Genomic DNA, 16,014 nt, shown 5'->3' with positions numbered 1-16,014 from the left:
TATAATCTCAATCGAATGGTTATAAATATTTATATAATGCATATATGGATGGTTAACGAAAGAATTTGTGGAGAAATAAATTTGATTACATTTTATTTTTGTATTTATAGAGTAGTGGAATTTGATCACTAGGCTGTTAACATGGTAGAGAGTAAATTGAAACATGATCATACTCACTCCTCTTATTTCACCAATCGTGGTTGATCGATTGCCGGCGATGATGCAACGTAGTCTTCTACTACTAAAAACTAGAGTAACTAGAAGAAACATCTCGCATCTGTACATAATCAGCTACACACATTGAGTGTTTACAAAAAAGGGTACAAATTTGATATGTCAGAGGATGATGTATACCCTTATTAATTTTATTTTTCAAAGGGTACAAGTGTTCCTTTATCATTCCTTCTTTTTTGGATTACTTTCAAAATTATTGTTTTCGTTGTACTACCCTTATGATGTATAGAAATAAGAGATAAATTTTATAAAAAAACAAAAACAAAAACACCAATTCATTCAAATACAATAACAATTGGTATTGTTAATAGGAGCCTCTTTTATATCGTAATATGATAGTTTTGTGGGATTATTGTTGATAAGTGTTTCACCAATGAATATAAATACTTTAAGTTGTTAAAATTTGGAGGAATAAAAATAACCCCTTTGTAGCTATCTTTACACACCAAAGAAATTAATACCAATTTTTGCCAAAACAATTTAGAGTTTATATTATTGTGATAAGTGTGTTTTCATTCTCAATATTCCAAAAAATGAATCGATAACCATGATAGTACTACACTTAAATTTGGGTTTAAAATAAAAACAAAAATATAAAGAAAAAAAAACAAATTTGATTGAATTATTTCCCACACACATATCTATATATAATAAATTTTTCAGAGTTACCCACACTTATATAATAAACATCACACTAAAATGATTTATCTTAAGGGAGTAAACCCTCATATGAACTGCTGTGATGAACAATTAATTAAATGTGTTTGTGATTGTTTTTTTTATCTCTTTTACTGTTAACAAAGTTTTTTAAAAGGGTCAATAAATGTTGTGTGTTTTCATATTTTTTCAATTACAATTAAAAAATAAAATAATTATAAATTATATTACACATCAAAAACAATCAAAAACATATTTTTTTATCTAATTATATATTTCTTTTTTTTTTCAATTAAAATAGTAAAGTAAAATTAATTCTATAATTACAATTTTTAAATATATAGAATGGATTTGAAAAAAATTGATTCCTGGTTTCGAAAATCTTGAATTAGGTATTAATCTCAAATTATCAATTAAACAATCAATTAAATTAATTTTCTTTTTTTTTTTAAACAGAGCCAACAGAAAACACACAACCAACACAATCATCAAAGTATGAAGATGATCGATTCTATTATGCCCAACCATCATTCGAAAAGAACTTTTCACATGATATTGTATTCTTTTTATCACCACCATCACCTACGTCAACTGATAATATAATAATATTAAATAATAATAACAATTATAATCAAAATAATATTCGTTATAATATAAATGATAATGGCGATAGCTTTATCAATATAAATGATTATATCACTTTAAATGAATCTTTTGAAAAGGAAGTTAGGATATATTCACATAAAACAATGATATTAAATGGTTCAGACTACTTTAAAAAGTTACTTAACGAAGTCTCCGTAGACACAACAGAAATAGAGATTGCCATCCCCAACGTGTCAGTAAATGTCTTTTTCCAAGTCTTAATGTTTCTTTACACTTCAACTCTGACAATTGAAATCGATACTCTCAATGAGATTTTTTTGGTTTGTGACGAGTTCCAGCTGGAAAATGCCAAAGAAATCTGTATAGATTTTGTCAGATCTATAGAAAATAAAGTATTGGAAAATTTTTTATTTGATGTAAGTAAATTTGACCTTTATATTACTTTGACTAAACAATAAACTAATAAATTTTTTAAATATTATATCTTTCTTTCTTTCATTTAGCAAAAAAAAACAATATGTCCTGAACTATATAGCTATATTGTTGATCAAGCTGTTGAAAACTCTACCTACTTTTTGCAGGTGAACAGAGTGCATAAATTATCAAAAGATGTACTTTTCCTCATCCTAAAGAGTGATGGTGTATATTTGAAAGAGATAGAGATATTCAATTCGGTTTTGGTGTGGATTCGTGCCAATATCGAAGGTGTCAAAATTGAAAGAATTGTCGATAGTGATATTTACGGTACATCAGAGAATAACAACAATAACTACAATAATAACAATAAAATAGTTAGAACACAATTGGAGGAGATTTTCCAATTTATTCGTTTCCCACTGATGAGCTACGAGGATTTAATTTCTGGCGTCGAACCATATCATATTATACCAGACCGATTGCTATTGGAAGCTTATCGATACATTTCAATGAAAGCACACTCAAAATTACCTCGATCCTCTATAATTATCAGCAACCATCGATTGAAAAATCGTAACATTACAACTCTTCAACCAGGTATCGATGTCTTCAGTATAGTTTGTCGAAGCCACAAGTGTTGCTCATCTGTTTTGTGGCCCATCAACAACTTTAAATCCATTAGGACTCATAAGCATGTCTCCAATACCTTTACAATGTTCGGACTCCAATGGAAACTGTGGGCCTATCCAGCAGGTGAAACTAAACACCCAGGTTCTATCTCGGTCTATCTAGAAGCGGTCAGAGTCTGTGGGAAGGAATCATTTGATTTCCTAAGAAAGATAACATTCTTTTTCTCTTTGGTCAACCAACATAATATATCATACTCGAAACATTACCCATCTTCACCCAACATATTGTTCAATAACCACAGGAGTGTTTGGGGAATTGGTTTGATCGATTTGAATTCACTCTATAACCCAGAATTAGGTTATTTAGATAATGGTACCGTTTGTATTGAACTCCATATTTTAAAATGTTATTCCATAAAAAGATAAACATGAAAATAAACATATCAAACTTTTTTTTAATCACTCCAATAACAATATTCCTTTATTATTTAATTAATTTAATTTGTTCAGTGATTGATCAATTTGATGATAAACATTGATTGATTCTATGCCATTCCCAATGGGTATCTATGTTTGTTGTTATTATGTTGATTATTATCATTACTCGAGTAATGTTTTGTTGTAACTGGTTGAAAGCAATGCTTGTTGGTGGTATTCTAAACATTGGAACAAGTCTAGATTGTCAGAACAATCAGTTGCAATGGCATGCTGAGGTATATATGACGGCAACGGAACCGCTCGACTACCGGTTGAATACTGATATATATGTATGTTGATGTTGCTACTGAGCTGTTTGGTGTTGAACCACAACAAACAGATCACTCGACTGCATACTCTTGTTTACTTAATTGCTCATATTGTATGAACCGATTCTGTTTGAATATGGTACCATTGGTTGCACTGACTTTCTGGTTTCGGTTTCGTTTGTTTGATTATTGATAGCATACTACATCCAAAGTGTCATGACAAAGAATTCTTAGAGAAAAAAAGTCAAACTGATCTGATATTGTTGTATGTGACACCAGAAACTCAAGCCAGCCAGAGAATGGCAGTAAGTTACATCTTCTATAATCGTTTTAACAATCGGCTATCAACTATATATGAGAAACCATTGTGCTATAAACGTTCTTTGTAATCTGACGTACAGGTATTAGGTTTTTTATAAGTTACAATTGGTAAGTAGACATTATTTAATATAGTTCTAAAGAAAATCATCAAATATAAGAGATTATCAAAACAATTTATCACAAATAGTTACAATATAAAAGAAAAATAACAGCAACAACAACAAAAAAACAATATGTTGTACAATCACCAATAACATGATGCTCAACATAAGTTTCTTTTAATCTGTATTGTTTGGGGATATAGACGGTGAGTGGTTTGATCAAACATTCAAAAATACAATACTGATAAGCATTTACTTGGTTTATTCTAAATATCGAATAAATATGTAATATTACTAATCTATTCTACTCTGTATATATATATGTATATATGAAGTGAAGTAATTGTCAAATATTTCAGAAAAACATAACAAGAACGGTATTTACGATGATCGAATCGACACTTACAAAAAGATTGCTGCTATTACATGTACTATTTAATAAGAAGAAAGAAAAAAAAAACTAACAAATGGGTAAATTGTTAGGCGCAGAAAAAGTGAAGATCAAAAAATAGAAGCGAGATTTAACTTGTATAATTATTAAAAATGTTTATTTGTTTAATAAAATTAAATATTGAATTATTTATTATTCTTCTTCTTCTTCTTGATATTCTTTAGTTAGTTGGGTTTTTTGCATGTAGTCACTGCAATGAGTCATCAAAAGATTATATAAACGAGTAGATTTCATGTAGTTTTCTTCGACCTCTCTTTTATCCTCCTCAGCATCTACTAATTCTATTTCTAGTAACCTAATTTTTTCTTTTTCCATTTCATAGTCACTGTCTTTGATTTTTGATTCTCCATTCTCCATTTTCTGTCTGAGATTCTCTCTTTTGGTATTGATTTTATCTTGAATGCACATAGCTCTATATGAAAACCTTTTTATCACCTCTACTACACTATCCATGTAAGGTTTCATATCTATTAAATAATGAATAAGATGTTCTTCATGATTTGAATCACAGTTAATACAGAAAAATGTTTCACAATAGATACAAGCAAAGTTGTCATCAAATTGATGTTGTTTACATAAATCCATTTTTAACTATTATTAAATTCAAATGTAAAGAAATAGTGTATAATAATTATATATTGATGTTTTAATGAAATTATATAAATATTCTTAGTTATTATAATACCAACAAACAATAACTATTTTTTTGTTAAACAATAATATGGATATCTACTTTGCTTCTTTAATATTTATAATCTCCTGTTCTCTCATTCTCTCATATTATTCGTTCCAAAAAAAAAAAAATGTTTATTAATAAATTATTTCATTTTAACCATACACGAAGACTTTATATTGAAAAAACAACAACTATAATTTAATGTGATGACCATAGTAAATTTTTAATGTTGGTGTACTAAAATGTTGTTAAATTAAATTATAAAGTTATATACGAATCTCTTCAAAGTATTAAGGGTTGAAGAATATCAATGGTGATTTAGTTTTATGTAAATTTTGTCTCTTTATTAACAATGTGATGTTTTATGTGGTTAACCATAAAAAGAAAATATATATTGTTTTTACTTTACTACCATTATATTTTATTTTGATTATCACACACAATCAATTTTTAAATAAATAAATAAATCAGTGTGGGCACAATCATTTTTAAAAAGGTATCACTTGTATGAAATTGTATTGGAATTTAAAGTTGTACAATATATTGTCTTGTTGTTTTCTTATTGTGGTTGAAGTGTTTTTTAGGTAAAGTGATTTCTATTTCAATTTAATTCGTGATGATTAGATGATAATGAAAATTGTGTATCTGAAAAATTAAAACATATATAACTCCTTTAACATCCTGCATTCCTATTACAAATTTTATATAGTTCAACTTATTGACAATTGAAACACTTTCTATTAAAAAGAAAATAGTATTGGCAATATTGTCAATCAATTTCGACTCTCCTCCCAATATTTCTGCTCGTTCAAATTCTTGAAAACCTTGGAATATTTAAATGTTACTTTATCTTTTTTAATACCCCCACCTAAGTTTTTCAACAGTTACACCTTAAATAAAATGAATACATCTAATGTTATATCGTAAAATACTATCAGTTCCTATTTAGGTAGTTTCTAGTTGATTTAGATTATTCAAAAAAAACCAAAAAAACCAAAAAATTGTAAAAGTGATTAGAAACAATGAAATCATCCCTGTTGGGATGGTAGATCGAAGAATGCAAAAGAGTTGTTATTAATACCATAGCAATTTAACTTCACTATGATAATCATTGATTAGAGTAACCTCTTATTACCAAAACATACTACTGTACTAAAAACAATAGATTTATTTAAAAAACACTTTTTAACATTGTTTTTAAATTAAATCACACATTAAAATAAAAAAAAAAATTAGTTAAAAAATAAAACTAAACTGCTACATTGGCAATCTTTTATGCTGTAACCATTGAACTATTTTGGATTTTGATCGTTCTCTCATATTAATTAAAATAAAATGACATTCATTGCATACTTTCTATTTAATCAAAAAAAAACAATTTATTAAACAATATTTGAAGAATGATCATTTACATTTGACAAATCCATTAGATAATAATACTTTTTAATATCAAAGAGGAATTCCTTGACATTGTTCATCTTTCCACGATTGTAAGCATTGTAGTTGATATTAGTCTGGCTGAATTGACCATCTTTGTTCGCTTCGAAACTCTTGTTTTCTCCTCCGTGTGAGTGGCCATGTGAATGGGCGTTGGTCATTTCTCTACGCTCAATGATTTGCTCGTAGGTTGTCTTGTTGAAAACGATAGTGAGAAGTTGCGAAAGACCGAGCTTACCAATCCAAGATGCTACAATTGGTCCGTATATCAAAAAGAAAAAGGTAACTGTGTAGTTGGAGTAGAAATATTTAATCCAATCGAGACGACCATCACTCCAAGCTGGACCATTCACATCCAAAGCGAAATAGTTCATGGTAATGACGAAACCAGAAAGTACCAATGTCACATAATTAAATACCAAAGCAATAAATAAACTTTGATTGTTGGCAGCAACGCAATTATTAATCCATATACAATGATGATCGAATCTGGCATTACATTGATTACATGATGGACAATGTTTTGATCTAATTGGTCTGTTAATCTAATATTATTTGAAAAATTATTAATATAAAATAAAAATATTAATATTACTATAATTTATACATACTAAACAAGTTGGACAAATTAAAGGTAATGGTTTTCTTTGTTCGAGAGCGGTCATGAATTCTTTGGTTGATGATTCTTGGCTGTGGTAACGACTTACTGCTCCGGCATCCATGAATACCAACTTTATAAAGTAAACAAAGAAGAACCACATTTGAATATTGATAAGGATGTGTGGTACCATGTTGGTAGAATATGTGGCTGGTGCCAAAACAAAAATATATAGAATATACCAAATTACATTGGAAAAGTATAAAATGGTTGGATTGAATGGATTATTGTTTTCTGGAATCCAATATTTAGAGGTGAGTGTATAGAATGAGAAATATCCAATGATACCGATGAGTGGTGCTGCCAAAACAAATGGTAAAGTACACAAAAGTACGATTGGAACCAACAAAGTCATACAACCTGCTGTAATCCAAAAATAATTATATTGTTTCTAAAGTAAAAAATAAATAATAATAATTGATTTGTTAATACAATAATGACTTGATATTTATAAAAATAAAACTTACAATCGAAGTAAATTTCTCATCTTGATCTTTTGATTCCAAGAAATCCATGATTTCCTGTAGTCCTTTTGATTTAGCGAGGTCATAACACATATTGGCATCCTTGTCGGTGGTGAATCTGTCAGCTTTCAAGTTGCACAACATCGATACAACTGCTTTGTGTCCCTTATGACATGCCCAGTGAAGTGCTGTACGTCCTTGGTCATCGATAGAGTTGATATCTATTCCTTTGAAAACAAAGAATCTCGCCAGGTTGGCATGTCCTTGATAGGCAGCCCAGTGAAGTGCTGTATGACCTGCGAAATCCGTAGAGTGTAAGTTCACTCCACACTCTAGAATCAGACGAATCGAATGAATCTGGTTGTATTGCGAAGCGTGGAGCAGTGAGTTGTATCCACGCTTGTCTACTTTGTGTGGATCGGCACCGGCATCTATCAAACGGTGTACTATGGTTGGCTCTGTGGAGATACATGCCCAATGAAGTGCTGTCTGTCCCTCGGTGTGATTCTCAATGTCGACCGATGCGCCATTGTCAAGGAGATACTGCACGAACACCAATTGTTTCTTCAGCACTGCGTAGTGGAGTGCGGTGTTTCCAGCGATGTCTACCATGTTGAGGAATGATTTCGTTGAAATTCCGGATTTCTCAATCATTCCTTGGTAGTCTTTGATGTTTCCTTGTTGAGCGACCTCCATTGCAATGAGAACGGTTGAATATGGCAGTGGTCCACTCCAAGGGTGTTCGGCAGCCTTCAACTGCTGTGTAGAGTATCTCTCAAGCAGCAACATATATTGTTCTCTCAACATGGGTGGCGAACTCTCGAGAATCGATGGTGTAACGATCTGAAGGTATGGAACCACCTCTGGAATACCACCAAATACATGTTGATGTGGTTTCTCTTCTTCCTCTTCATGGTGGTGTCCACCGCCATGAGAATGACCATGATCATTACCACCACCGCCACCATGAGAATGGCCATGATCATTACCACCACCGCCACCATGAGAATGACCATGTCCTCCACCATTTCCACCATGTGAATGTCCATGACCACCACTACCACTAGCATGCTTATTATCGAAATCTGAAAAACCTCCACCGAGTCCTCCACTTGGTGGGTTATATTGCATTGGTATCATTATTTTTATTTATCTTTAAAATTTATAAAATGATACCTTGTTTTTTTTTATTATTATAATTTTGGTAAAATAAAAAAAAATTAATAAAGATATAAAAAAAAAATAGTAAAGAAAAAAAGTATAGTAATAGATAACTATAAAACTATAATAATATCAATGGTTTAGAATTTCTCTTGATTAAGATGATTTCGATGAGGGAATTAATTGTACAAAAACGTCAGCAAGGAGTGATACAATCAAGTTTGATTTTTTTTTAGAAATTAACTGAAAAAAAAATTATAATTTTTAAAAAATAAAATAAAATACTTTTTACCCCATTTCTTTGATATTCAAAATTGTCTCAAACAGATAAAGATTCAAAATAAAAAATCACTTTTTTTTTTTTTTCGTTTTTTTGTTTTGTATAAACCCTGCAAATGAAATTTTCTTTTTTGGCAATGAATGTGGTGTTAAGGGGGTATAAATATTTATGTTTTTTTGATTTTTTTTTTAATATTAGATTTAATGAAATTTTTTATAAAAAAGCCCATTTTTATTTATTTAAGAATCACTTAATTTAATTTAGATAAATATTTTATCTTTTAATATTCAAATATAGATAGAATGATTTCACTGATAAATCAATCATTGAAATCAATTAAGAAATTAAATGTTACAAATTTAATTTATTTAAATAATAGTTGTAATAATAATAATAATAATAATAACAAGAATAGAAATTATTGTAATAATAATAATAATAAAAGTAGAAATATTGGTGAAGATGATATAGTTGTTGAATCAACTACTACTACAACGACAACGACAATCAAACAAAATGTACATTTGGGACCAAGTTATACATATCTTTGGAACAGTGGTCAAATTGGATCTCTAAAGAATACAGAGTCATTCAATATATCACCATCGACATCTGTATCGACCACACCAAACAACACTCAAACACATCATTCCGTATTAAATCTATCACTTGATCAATTAATTAATATGTATAATGTATGTAATTTTTATAAGTGGTATATAATATCACAATGACAATGCAAAATCTAATAACTATTCTTTTTTTTTTTTTTACTATTTTTTAGAATAGACATTTTATAGATTTAAGTTATGTTCCTACTTTGGATCCACAGGATGTATTCATAAATAGTGAATTAAAGCTGAGTGAAATTCAAGTGTTTGGTTTCGATTATGACTATACACTTGCCAACTACAGTGACCAGGTTCAGCATTTGATCTACGAGTTGTCGATCAACTACTTGGTAGACGAACTAAAGTATCCGACAGCATTAAAAGACCTAAAGTATGACGCCAGTTTTGCAATCAGAGGTCTTCACTACGATATGAAGACTGGTCTACTCATGAAGTTGGATTTCCTTAATAACATACAGGCCGGTGCTGTCTATTACGGAAGAAGATCTTTGAGTAAAGAAGATACCATATCTGTTTATGGTTCAATGCAAGTAAGTATTTATAATTAATTATTTATTTATTTATTACTATTATTACTACTCAAGTTTAAACACAGTCTGTTAACATATCTTTTTTCCGATTATCTTAGTTAAGAAAACAGTATTGTGAAAATAATTTAAAGACTATGAGTGATATTTTTTGTTTACCAGAGGCATGTCTAATTAGTGATATCACCCAATTCCTTAATGACAATAACTTTTCTTTTGAACCAAGAATCATCTATGACGACATCACCAAAGCAGTATCGAAAGTACATCTCAGTGGAAGTCTACACAATAGAATCATCAATGATTTTCCACTCTATCTAAACAAACATCCATTGCTAGGTAAGTAATAAATATCAATGAATCTACAAAATATATTTTAAAATTAATAACCTTTAATTAACAAATATATCCTATTAGGTGATTTCCTATTAAAGTTGAAATCTGCTAACAAAAAGGTAAGTAATAAAGAAAAGATAAATTCATTGATGGATATTTTAAAATTAACAAATCTTTTATTTGATAATATTTAATTATAGTTATTTTTATTAACAAATAATTCATTCTTTTTCGCTAATCGTGGTATGCAATATTTGTTGAATGATCAACTCGGTGGAAAATACCATGATTGGACAGAGCTGTTCGATGTAATCATTACACAGTGTGACAAGCCAACATTCTTTGGCCGTGGTCGTCAATTTAGATCGTTCGATATCAACTCGGATGAGAGATACGATTGGAGTAATATCACAGAGTTCAAGCCTGGAAAGGTGTATGTAGGTGGTAGTCTAAATCAGTTTACCAGCATCAGCAAGTGGAAGGGAAGAAGTGTAATGTATTTTGGAGATCATCTTTTCAGTGATCTCGTTGAACCATCCACAAGAGAAGGTTGGCGAACCGGTGTCATCATCAAAGAATTGGAGACTGAAGTAGAAATTCAAAACTCTCCAAAATACAGAGAGAATCTTGCTCAATTATTACAGGTATTTATATATATATATATTTTTTAAACTATTATTCTTTTTATATTAATTTATACTTATTTTTATAGATCGAGGATACAATGAGAAAATGTCAATTCTTTAGTGGAAGAGAGAAAGATGTATTTTTAGAGGCATTAAAAACTGAAAGATATTCCAAGAGATTGGCATTGAAAGAACCTTTCAATCCAAATTTTGGTAGTCTATTTAGAACTCATACAAATGCAACCATGTTTGCTTATTCTTTACATCGTCATGCCGATATCTACACCTCAAAGATTGAAAATTTAATTTCATATCCATTGGACTATGTATTCTACCCAAGTCGTAATTATTTACCTCACGAATTCAAACTAAATTAATATAAAAAATGTTGTTGTTAGAATATTAATACCAATAATTGACGGAAAGCATTGGTAAAAAGACAATTCTATTGTTAATAAAATAAAACATTGATTTGTTTTTGGAAAAAAGACAAAAATAACAAATTTATTTATTATTTTATTTTTAACATTGGGAATAGGCAGGATTATAACAACCACCGGTTCGATGACAATAGATTGTTCCTTGATAACAAACAACTCCATATTGACAACTAGAGAATGCTGGGTTGTAGCATACTCCATTACAATTGAATAGACCAGCCATACAATCATTGGCTTGCTCTACATTTTCCAATTCATTTTCATTTCCAAAGCATACACCAATTAAAAGAATACAAAAGATGATAGAAAATATTAATTTCATTTTTATATAATAATGAACATTTGTGATTATTAGAGTTATGATATATTGGTTTCTAAATTACAATTTTACAACTTAATTTAATTAATTAATTAATTATACAGGTTCTAACTTGAACTTTCAAAATACGTTTTTCATCCTGATTGAAGAATAAAATAAAAAGAATCTAAAATCTTGAGTATAAAAGTATTAAATTAGTTGTAAAAATAAATAGAAATTTTGATTGGTTTAAATAAATCTGTATTTTTTTTAGTTGTAAAAACGTAATTTGATAATCTTAATAAGATGATTATAAAAAGTTCATAGAATTTCTTACTTGATTCATAATTTATTCTTTAATGGTAAAAAAAGAAGTTCTATAAATTCTATTTTCAATCCATTTTACTAACTCATTATTTGTTTTTTAAATATAAAAAATATTCAAGAAAATGAAAACAATTATCTTTTTAGTTTGCCTATTTTTTATTGGTGTTTGTTTAGCTGAAGAAGAAGCAGTTGCTGTAGTTTGTTCTGGTAATCAAAGAGTGAGTATCAATATTTTTTTTTACTTATAAATTTTTTACTTTTAAATTTTTTAACATTTTTAAATTAAATTATTAAAAAGGCTTGTGGAGCTTATTCATGTTATGATCCTACTTCTCAACAATGTTACGCTGGAGGACTAGTATGTGGCTTTTTCCAAAGAGCGTAAGTATTTAAAAACAATTTTTCTATAGATAAATATAAATCTCATTTTACATATTAATAATTTTAAAATAGATGTGGAAATAGATGCTACGATCCTCAATCTCAACAATGTTACCCTGGAGGACTTGTTTGTGGCTTTTTCCAAAGAGCGTAAGTATTTAAAAGACTTTTTTTTTCATAAACTGTCTATATTAATTAAAAATATGTAAAATAGTTGTAGAAATCAATGCTATGACCCCTTCACTCAAACATGCAATTAATTGGTTAAGAATATTTAAAATGAATTATTCTCAATATAAAAATAAAATAAATATGTTTATTCTATTCTGAAAAAAATACTACATAATTGAAAATGTACCTGATTTTAGAACAGTCTAAAAATTTTTATTTTGTGAGCGGGTTAAATGAGTATATATGATTCCTAATTTAAAAATATATATTTAAAAAATCTGGAATATCTTTTCAATATTGAAAAAAGAGGAATTGTATAGATTATAAAAAAATTAAATTAATGGAAATTTAAAAAACGACTCTTTGAGCTTAAAATATTAATTAATTCTATATATTTGTATTTATTTTGGAATAAAAACAATTGATTGAAGTTGTATTCCTTTGCCGGTAGCCACGAAATAAAAAGTGTTATTTGTCTCACCGGGCTGTAATTGAATTTCGTAGGCAGTGTCTGGGAAGACGCTTTGGTCTCTGACATTTGCTTTGATGGTGAAGGTTGCCAATGCCGGATCTTTTGCATCTGGTCCTCTTTTCAATGAAAGTTTTCCTTCGTTTGGTTGATTGGAGTGAACTCGTAAAAATATTGTGAATTTCTTGTTGGCTTTGTAGTCACTATCGAAAATAAAAGATAGATAACCCTTGTCGAATACGGTGACAGCATGGACACCTGGCATGACAAAGTCCTTGAAGAGGAGAGCGTTTTTATACTTCATTGATTTCTGAGCATCTATAACGGTTGCTACATTCCTCAAAATCAAATTGTTACTGTAGACATCCATTGGAACAAAGGCAACTTGAAAGGCATCAAGAGCAGATTGCCCGTCGACACCAATCTTTTTGTTCTCACTCCATCCAATCATATCACCGATTTTGTGTGAATCCATTTGCCAATAGACGCTGTTTAATTGACCTCCATTATTATAATAAGTATTACAATAAGTTTGTCCTGGTCTATCGAAGCATGGAACAGCCATGAAATTAACTTCACCAGCTCGATGAGTTGTATTATCATAGACTATAAATAAAAGAAAGAGAAAACATTAACGGTCTGATTATATATAAAAAGGAAGTTATTTCATGACTTACTTTCAATTAATTGGGGGAATACATCCCAAACTACTAATACACCAGAGGGTCTGTAGACAGTACGTTGAATATCAATGGAAACGTAACCTCCAGATGGAGGTGATGGATTGCCAACAGAAAGACCAACACGTTTCTTGTCGGGCTGTGTTTCATCCACGTAGGTAGGTTGAATACTCCAAATCCATTCGTACAATTTATAGCCAATCTTAACACTGGCAATTTCACCACGGTATCTCTCACGCTCAAGATAGTCCGCCATTTCAATGAGACGCGCGAGTGTTGGATCGTAGTAGGATCCGTCGAAAGAAGGTGTTTTTTGACGGTCAATTGGCTGTCCAAGCACATCAGAGTACAAATATCTGACACGTTCACCATAGGCAGTGGTGGGGAACAGAGTTGAGTTAAAAGTCCACCATATAGCAGCGTAGTCCATTACTTGTGGAATCATAGTACGACGATAACGGTTAATCTTGTTCAGAGTGGAGGTATCACGGTCTGCTTCGGGAGTTGCATCCATAATCTTATCATAACCAGATTTATAGGTATCCTTTACATATTGGAGATACGATCCCATACGTTCATCATAGTAACGCTTGAACTTGTCGAGTTGGCCCTGTGAGAAACCCCAAGTAACACCGTTTCTCTGTAGATCTACTTGCGCCATAAAGTAAAGAGTGGTAGCCAAAGCAAATACTGGAAGTTCAGAGAGTTCCCAACCCTTCTTTCTCAGTCCACCATTTGGATCGAGACGTCCACGAAGATCTTTTTCCAATGTCGTGAAATCGGTACGAACCGCTTCGGAATTGACTTCTGATGGATCTTCATTGAAAACTACTACAGAGTCCTTGAAGGAAACAATGGAGGCATTGATGATCGTGTATTCGGCCCAAATAATAGATTGGTCGTATACTTCAATCTTTTGGTCGACTATCTCCTTCACCATTTGAATGTAGGCACGAGTGATAGCATCGTTTTTATCTTCGGAATTGTTTTCGATAAAGGCAGACCAGATTGAATCGATAAATACTGCAGCAACGGCAGTTACTGGATCGAACGCCAGGAAACCTACGACCATCGCTTTAAAAAATTCGGTCAGACCAATACCTATGGTATGTTAATTTATAATTAAATAAAAGAGCTCATTAGTTAATTTTATCTTTGCCATCACGTTTTTCCGATATTCAAACATACCATTTCCTTCGCTATCTCGGAAAGGTGTAGAGACTGGCGAGATATATTCATTGATGAAATCAAGATTGTTCTTTAAAAACATTCTCTTATCTGCTTCCAAAGCTAGAGGTCTCTGTGGTTTCTTTTTCTTTTTAGGTTTTTTAGCTGCTGCATCCTACATTATAGTAAAATAAACAAATAGAAAAGTTAATAAAGATTATATTCTGTATTTTCTTAAAAAGTTTGTTTAAAAACTTACAGCAACATCAATAAATAATTGTGCACATATCAACACAAGAAAGAATAAAGCAAATGCTTTTCTATTCATTCTATATTATATTATAATATTTTAGTTATTATTTCTATTTACTAAATTATAAAATAACAAATTTGAAATAAAATAGTAATGTTGTTGATTTTTGATTAGGTAAGAAGAAGGTAGAAAGAACATAAACTAAAAAATATCTGTGAATGAATTAGGACAGATCATGGTTTGTTAGATGACGATCGTGTTACTACTTTGCAAAAGTATGAGATGATATCACAATCGATTGTGTTTTATGACTAGTTAAGAAAATATTTAGCTGAAGGGCAACTAAAATAATCTTGTGATTTAGATTTGCAAGTGAGTGATGCTGATGCTAGTCACAATCAAGACATTGGACCCATCAGTTCGCGATGTTTAATCGATAGAACAACCGAAGTTGCTCTATTCGAATTAGATATAATTTGATTTCATTTGCAGAGTTGAACAAATAAAAGAACTATAAAATGAATCTGCTAACTAAACAAATTTGATAAACATTTTTTTGTAAAAAAATTTTAGAGTTTTTAGTGAGTTGATCAGGATACTAATCAAAATAAAAAACGAAAGGTTAAATTAATTAAAGGGTTGTGTTTTGAAAAATCTGTGCCACAATTTTTATTTTTAGATTTGTGCAGCTGAATGATGGGCTGTGAAATGATTCTGATCGTACGATTTTGAGTAGTGTTCGAATCCTATAAAACAATCGCTTTGCAGATTTCAAGGTACCTTGAAATATTTGAGTATCCGCTTATCATCATCTGCAAATACAAAACAAAAAAATCCAACAAAATATATATGCACTAAATTTTTCAAGA

General features: G+C 30.1%; 7 protein-coding genes across 7 annotated transcripts; 3 read left to right on the top strand and 4 right to left on the bottom strand.

The window, feature by feature from the left end:
* Positions 1–163: 163 nt before the first annotated feature.
* On the top strand, positions 164–2,969 carry PPL_04723 (uncharacterized protein; the record flags this gene model as incomplete). The annotated part of the gene is made up of 4 exons (XM_020575621.1): positions 164–253; positions 898–996; positions 1,350–1,913; positions 2,001–2,969. The coding sequence occupies 4 exons, from the start codon at positions 164–166 to the stop codon at positions 2,967–2,969; spliced, it is 1,722 nt and encodes a 573-aa protein (XP_020434416.1).
* Positions 2,970–4,294: 1,325 nt separating this feature from the next.
* Positions 4,295–4,747, bottom strand: PPL_04722 (uncharacterized protein; the record flags this gene model as incomplete). Its single annotated transcript, XM_020575620.1, has 1 exon — positions 4,295–4,747. The coding sequence occupies one exon, from the start codon at positions 4,745–4,747 to the stop codon at positions 4,295–4,297; it is 453 nt and encodes a 150-aa protein (XP_020434415.1).
* An 801-nt stretch (positions 4,748–5,548) lies between these two features.
* Positions 5,549–8,537, bottom strand: PPL_04721 (ankyrin repeat domain-containing DHHC palmitoyltransferase family protein; the record flags this gene model as incomplete). The annotated part of the gene is made up of 4 exons (XM_020575619.1): positions 5,549–5,575; positions 6,251–6,820; positions 6,887–7,324; positions 7,401–8,537. 4 exons carry the CDS (start codon positions 8,535–8,537, stop codon positions 5,549–5,551), a joined length of 2,172 nt encoding a protein of 723 aa, XP_020434414.1.
* Positions 8,538–9,140: 603 nt separating this feature from the next.
* On the top strand, positions 9,141–11,336 carry PPL_04720 (HAD-IG family 5'-nucleotidase; the record flags this gene model as incomplete). The annotated part of the gene is made up of 6 exons (XM_020575618.1): positions 9,141–9,533; positions 9,623–10,000; positions 10,099–10,336; positions 10,415–10,452; positions 10,534–10,977; positions 11,046–11,336. 6 exons carry the CDS (start codon positions 9,141–9,143, stop codon positions 11,334–11,336), a joined length of 1,782 nt encoding a protein of 593 aa, XP_020434413.1.
* A 145-nt stretch (positions 11,337–11,481) lies between these two features.
* Positions 11,482–11,721, bottom strand: PPL_04719 (uncharacterized protein; the record flags this gene model as incomplete). Its single annotated transcript, XM_020575617.1, has 1 exon — positions 11,482–11,721. One exon carries the CDS (start codon positions 11,719–11,721, stop codon positions 11,482–11,484), a length of 240 nt encoding a protein of 79 aa, XP_020434412.1.
* Positions 11,722–12,146: 425 nt separating this feature from the next.
* PPL_04718 (uncharacterized protein) lies at positions 12,147–12,783 on the top strand (the record flags this gene model as incomplete). Its single annotated transcript, XM_020575616.1, has 4 exons — positions 12,147–12,242; positions 12,323–12,405; positions 12,478–12,555; positions 12,774–12,783. The coding sequence occupies 4 exons, from the start codon at positions 12,147–12,149 to the stop codon at positions 12,781–12,783; spliced, it is 267 nt and encodes an 88-aa protein (XP_020434411.1).
* Positions 12,784–12,977: 194 nt separating this feature from the next.
* On the bottom strand, positions 12,978–15,220 carry PPL_04717 (uncharacterized protein; the record flags this gene model as incomplete). Its single annotated transcript, XM_020575615.1, has 4 exons — positions 12,978–13,651; positions 13,723–14,826; positions 14,914–15,067; positions 15,152–15,220. The coding sequence occupies 4 exons, from the start codon at positions 15,218–15,220 to the stop codon at positions 12,978–12,980; spliced, it is 2,001 nt and encodes a 666-aa protein (XP_020434410.1).
* Positions 15,221–16,014: the final 794 nt, after the last annotated feature.

This window comes from Heterostelium album (assembly GCF_000004825.1).
Source record: "Heterostelium album PN500 unplaced genomic scaffold PPL_scaffold4, whole genome shotgun sequence".
NCBI classification, from domain to species: Eukaryota; Evosea; class Eumycetozoa; order Acytosteliales; family Acytosteliaceae; genus Heterostelium; species Heterostelium album.
The sequence above is the reverse complement of the archived record's forward strand: the minus strand, read 5'-3'. Positions and strand labels throughout refer to the sequence as shown.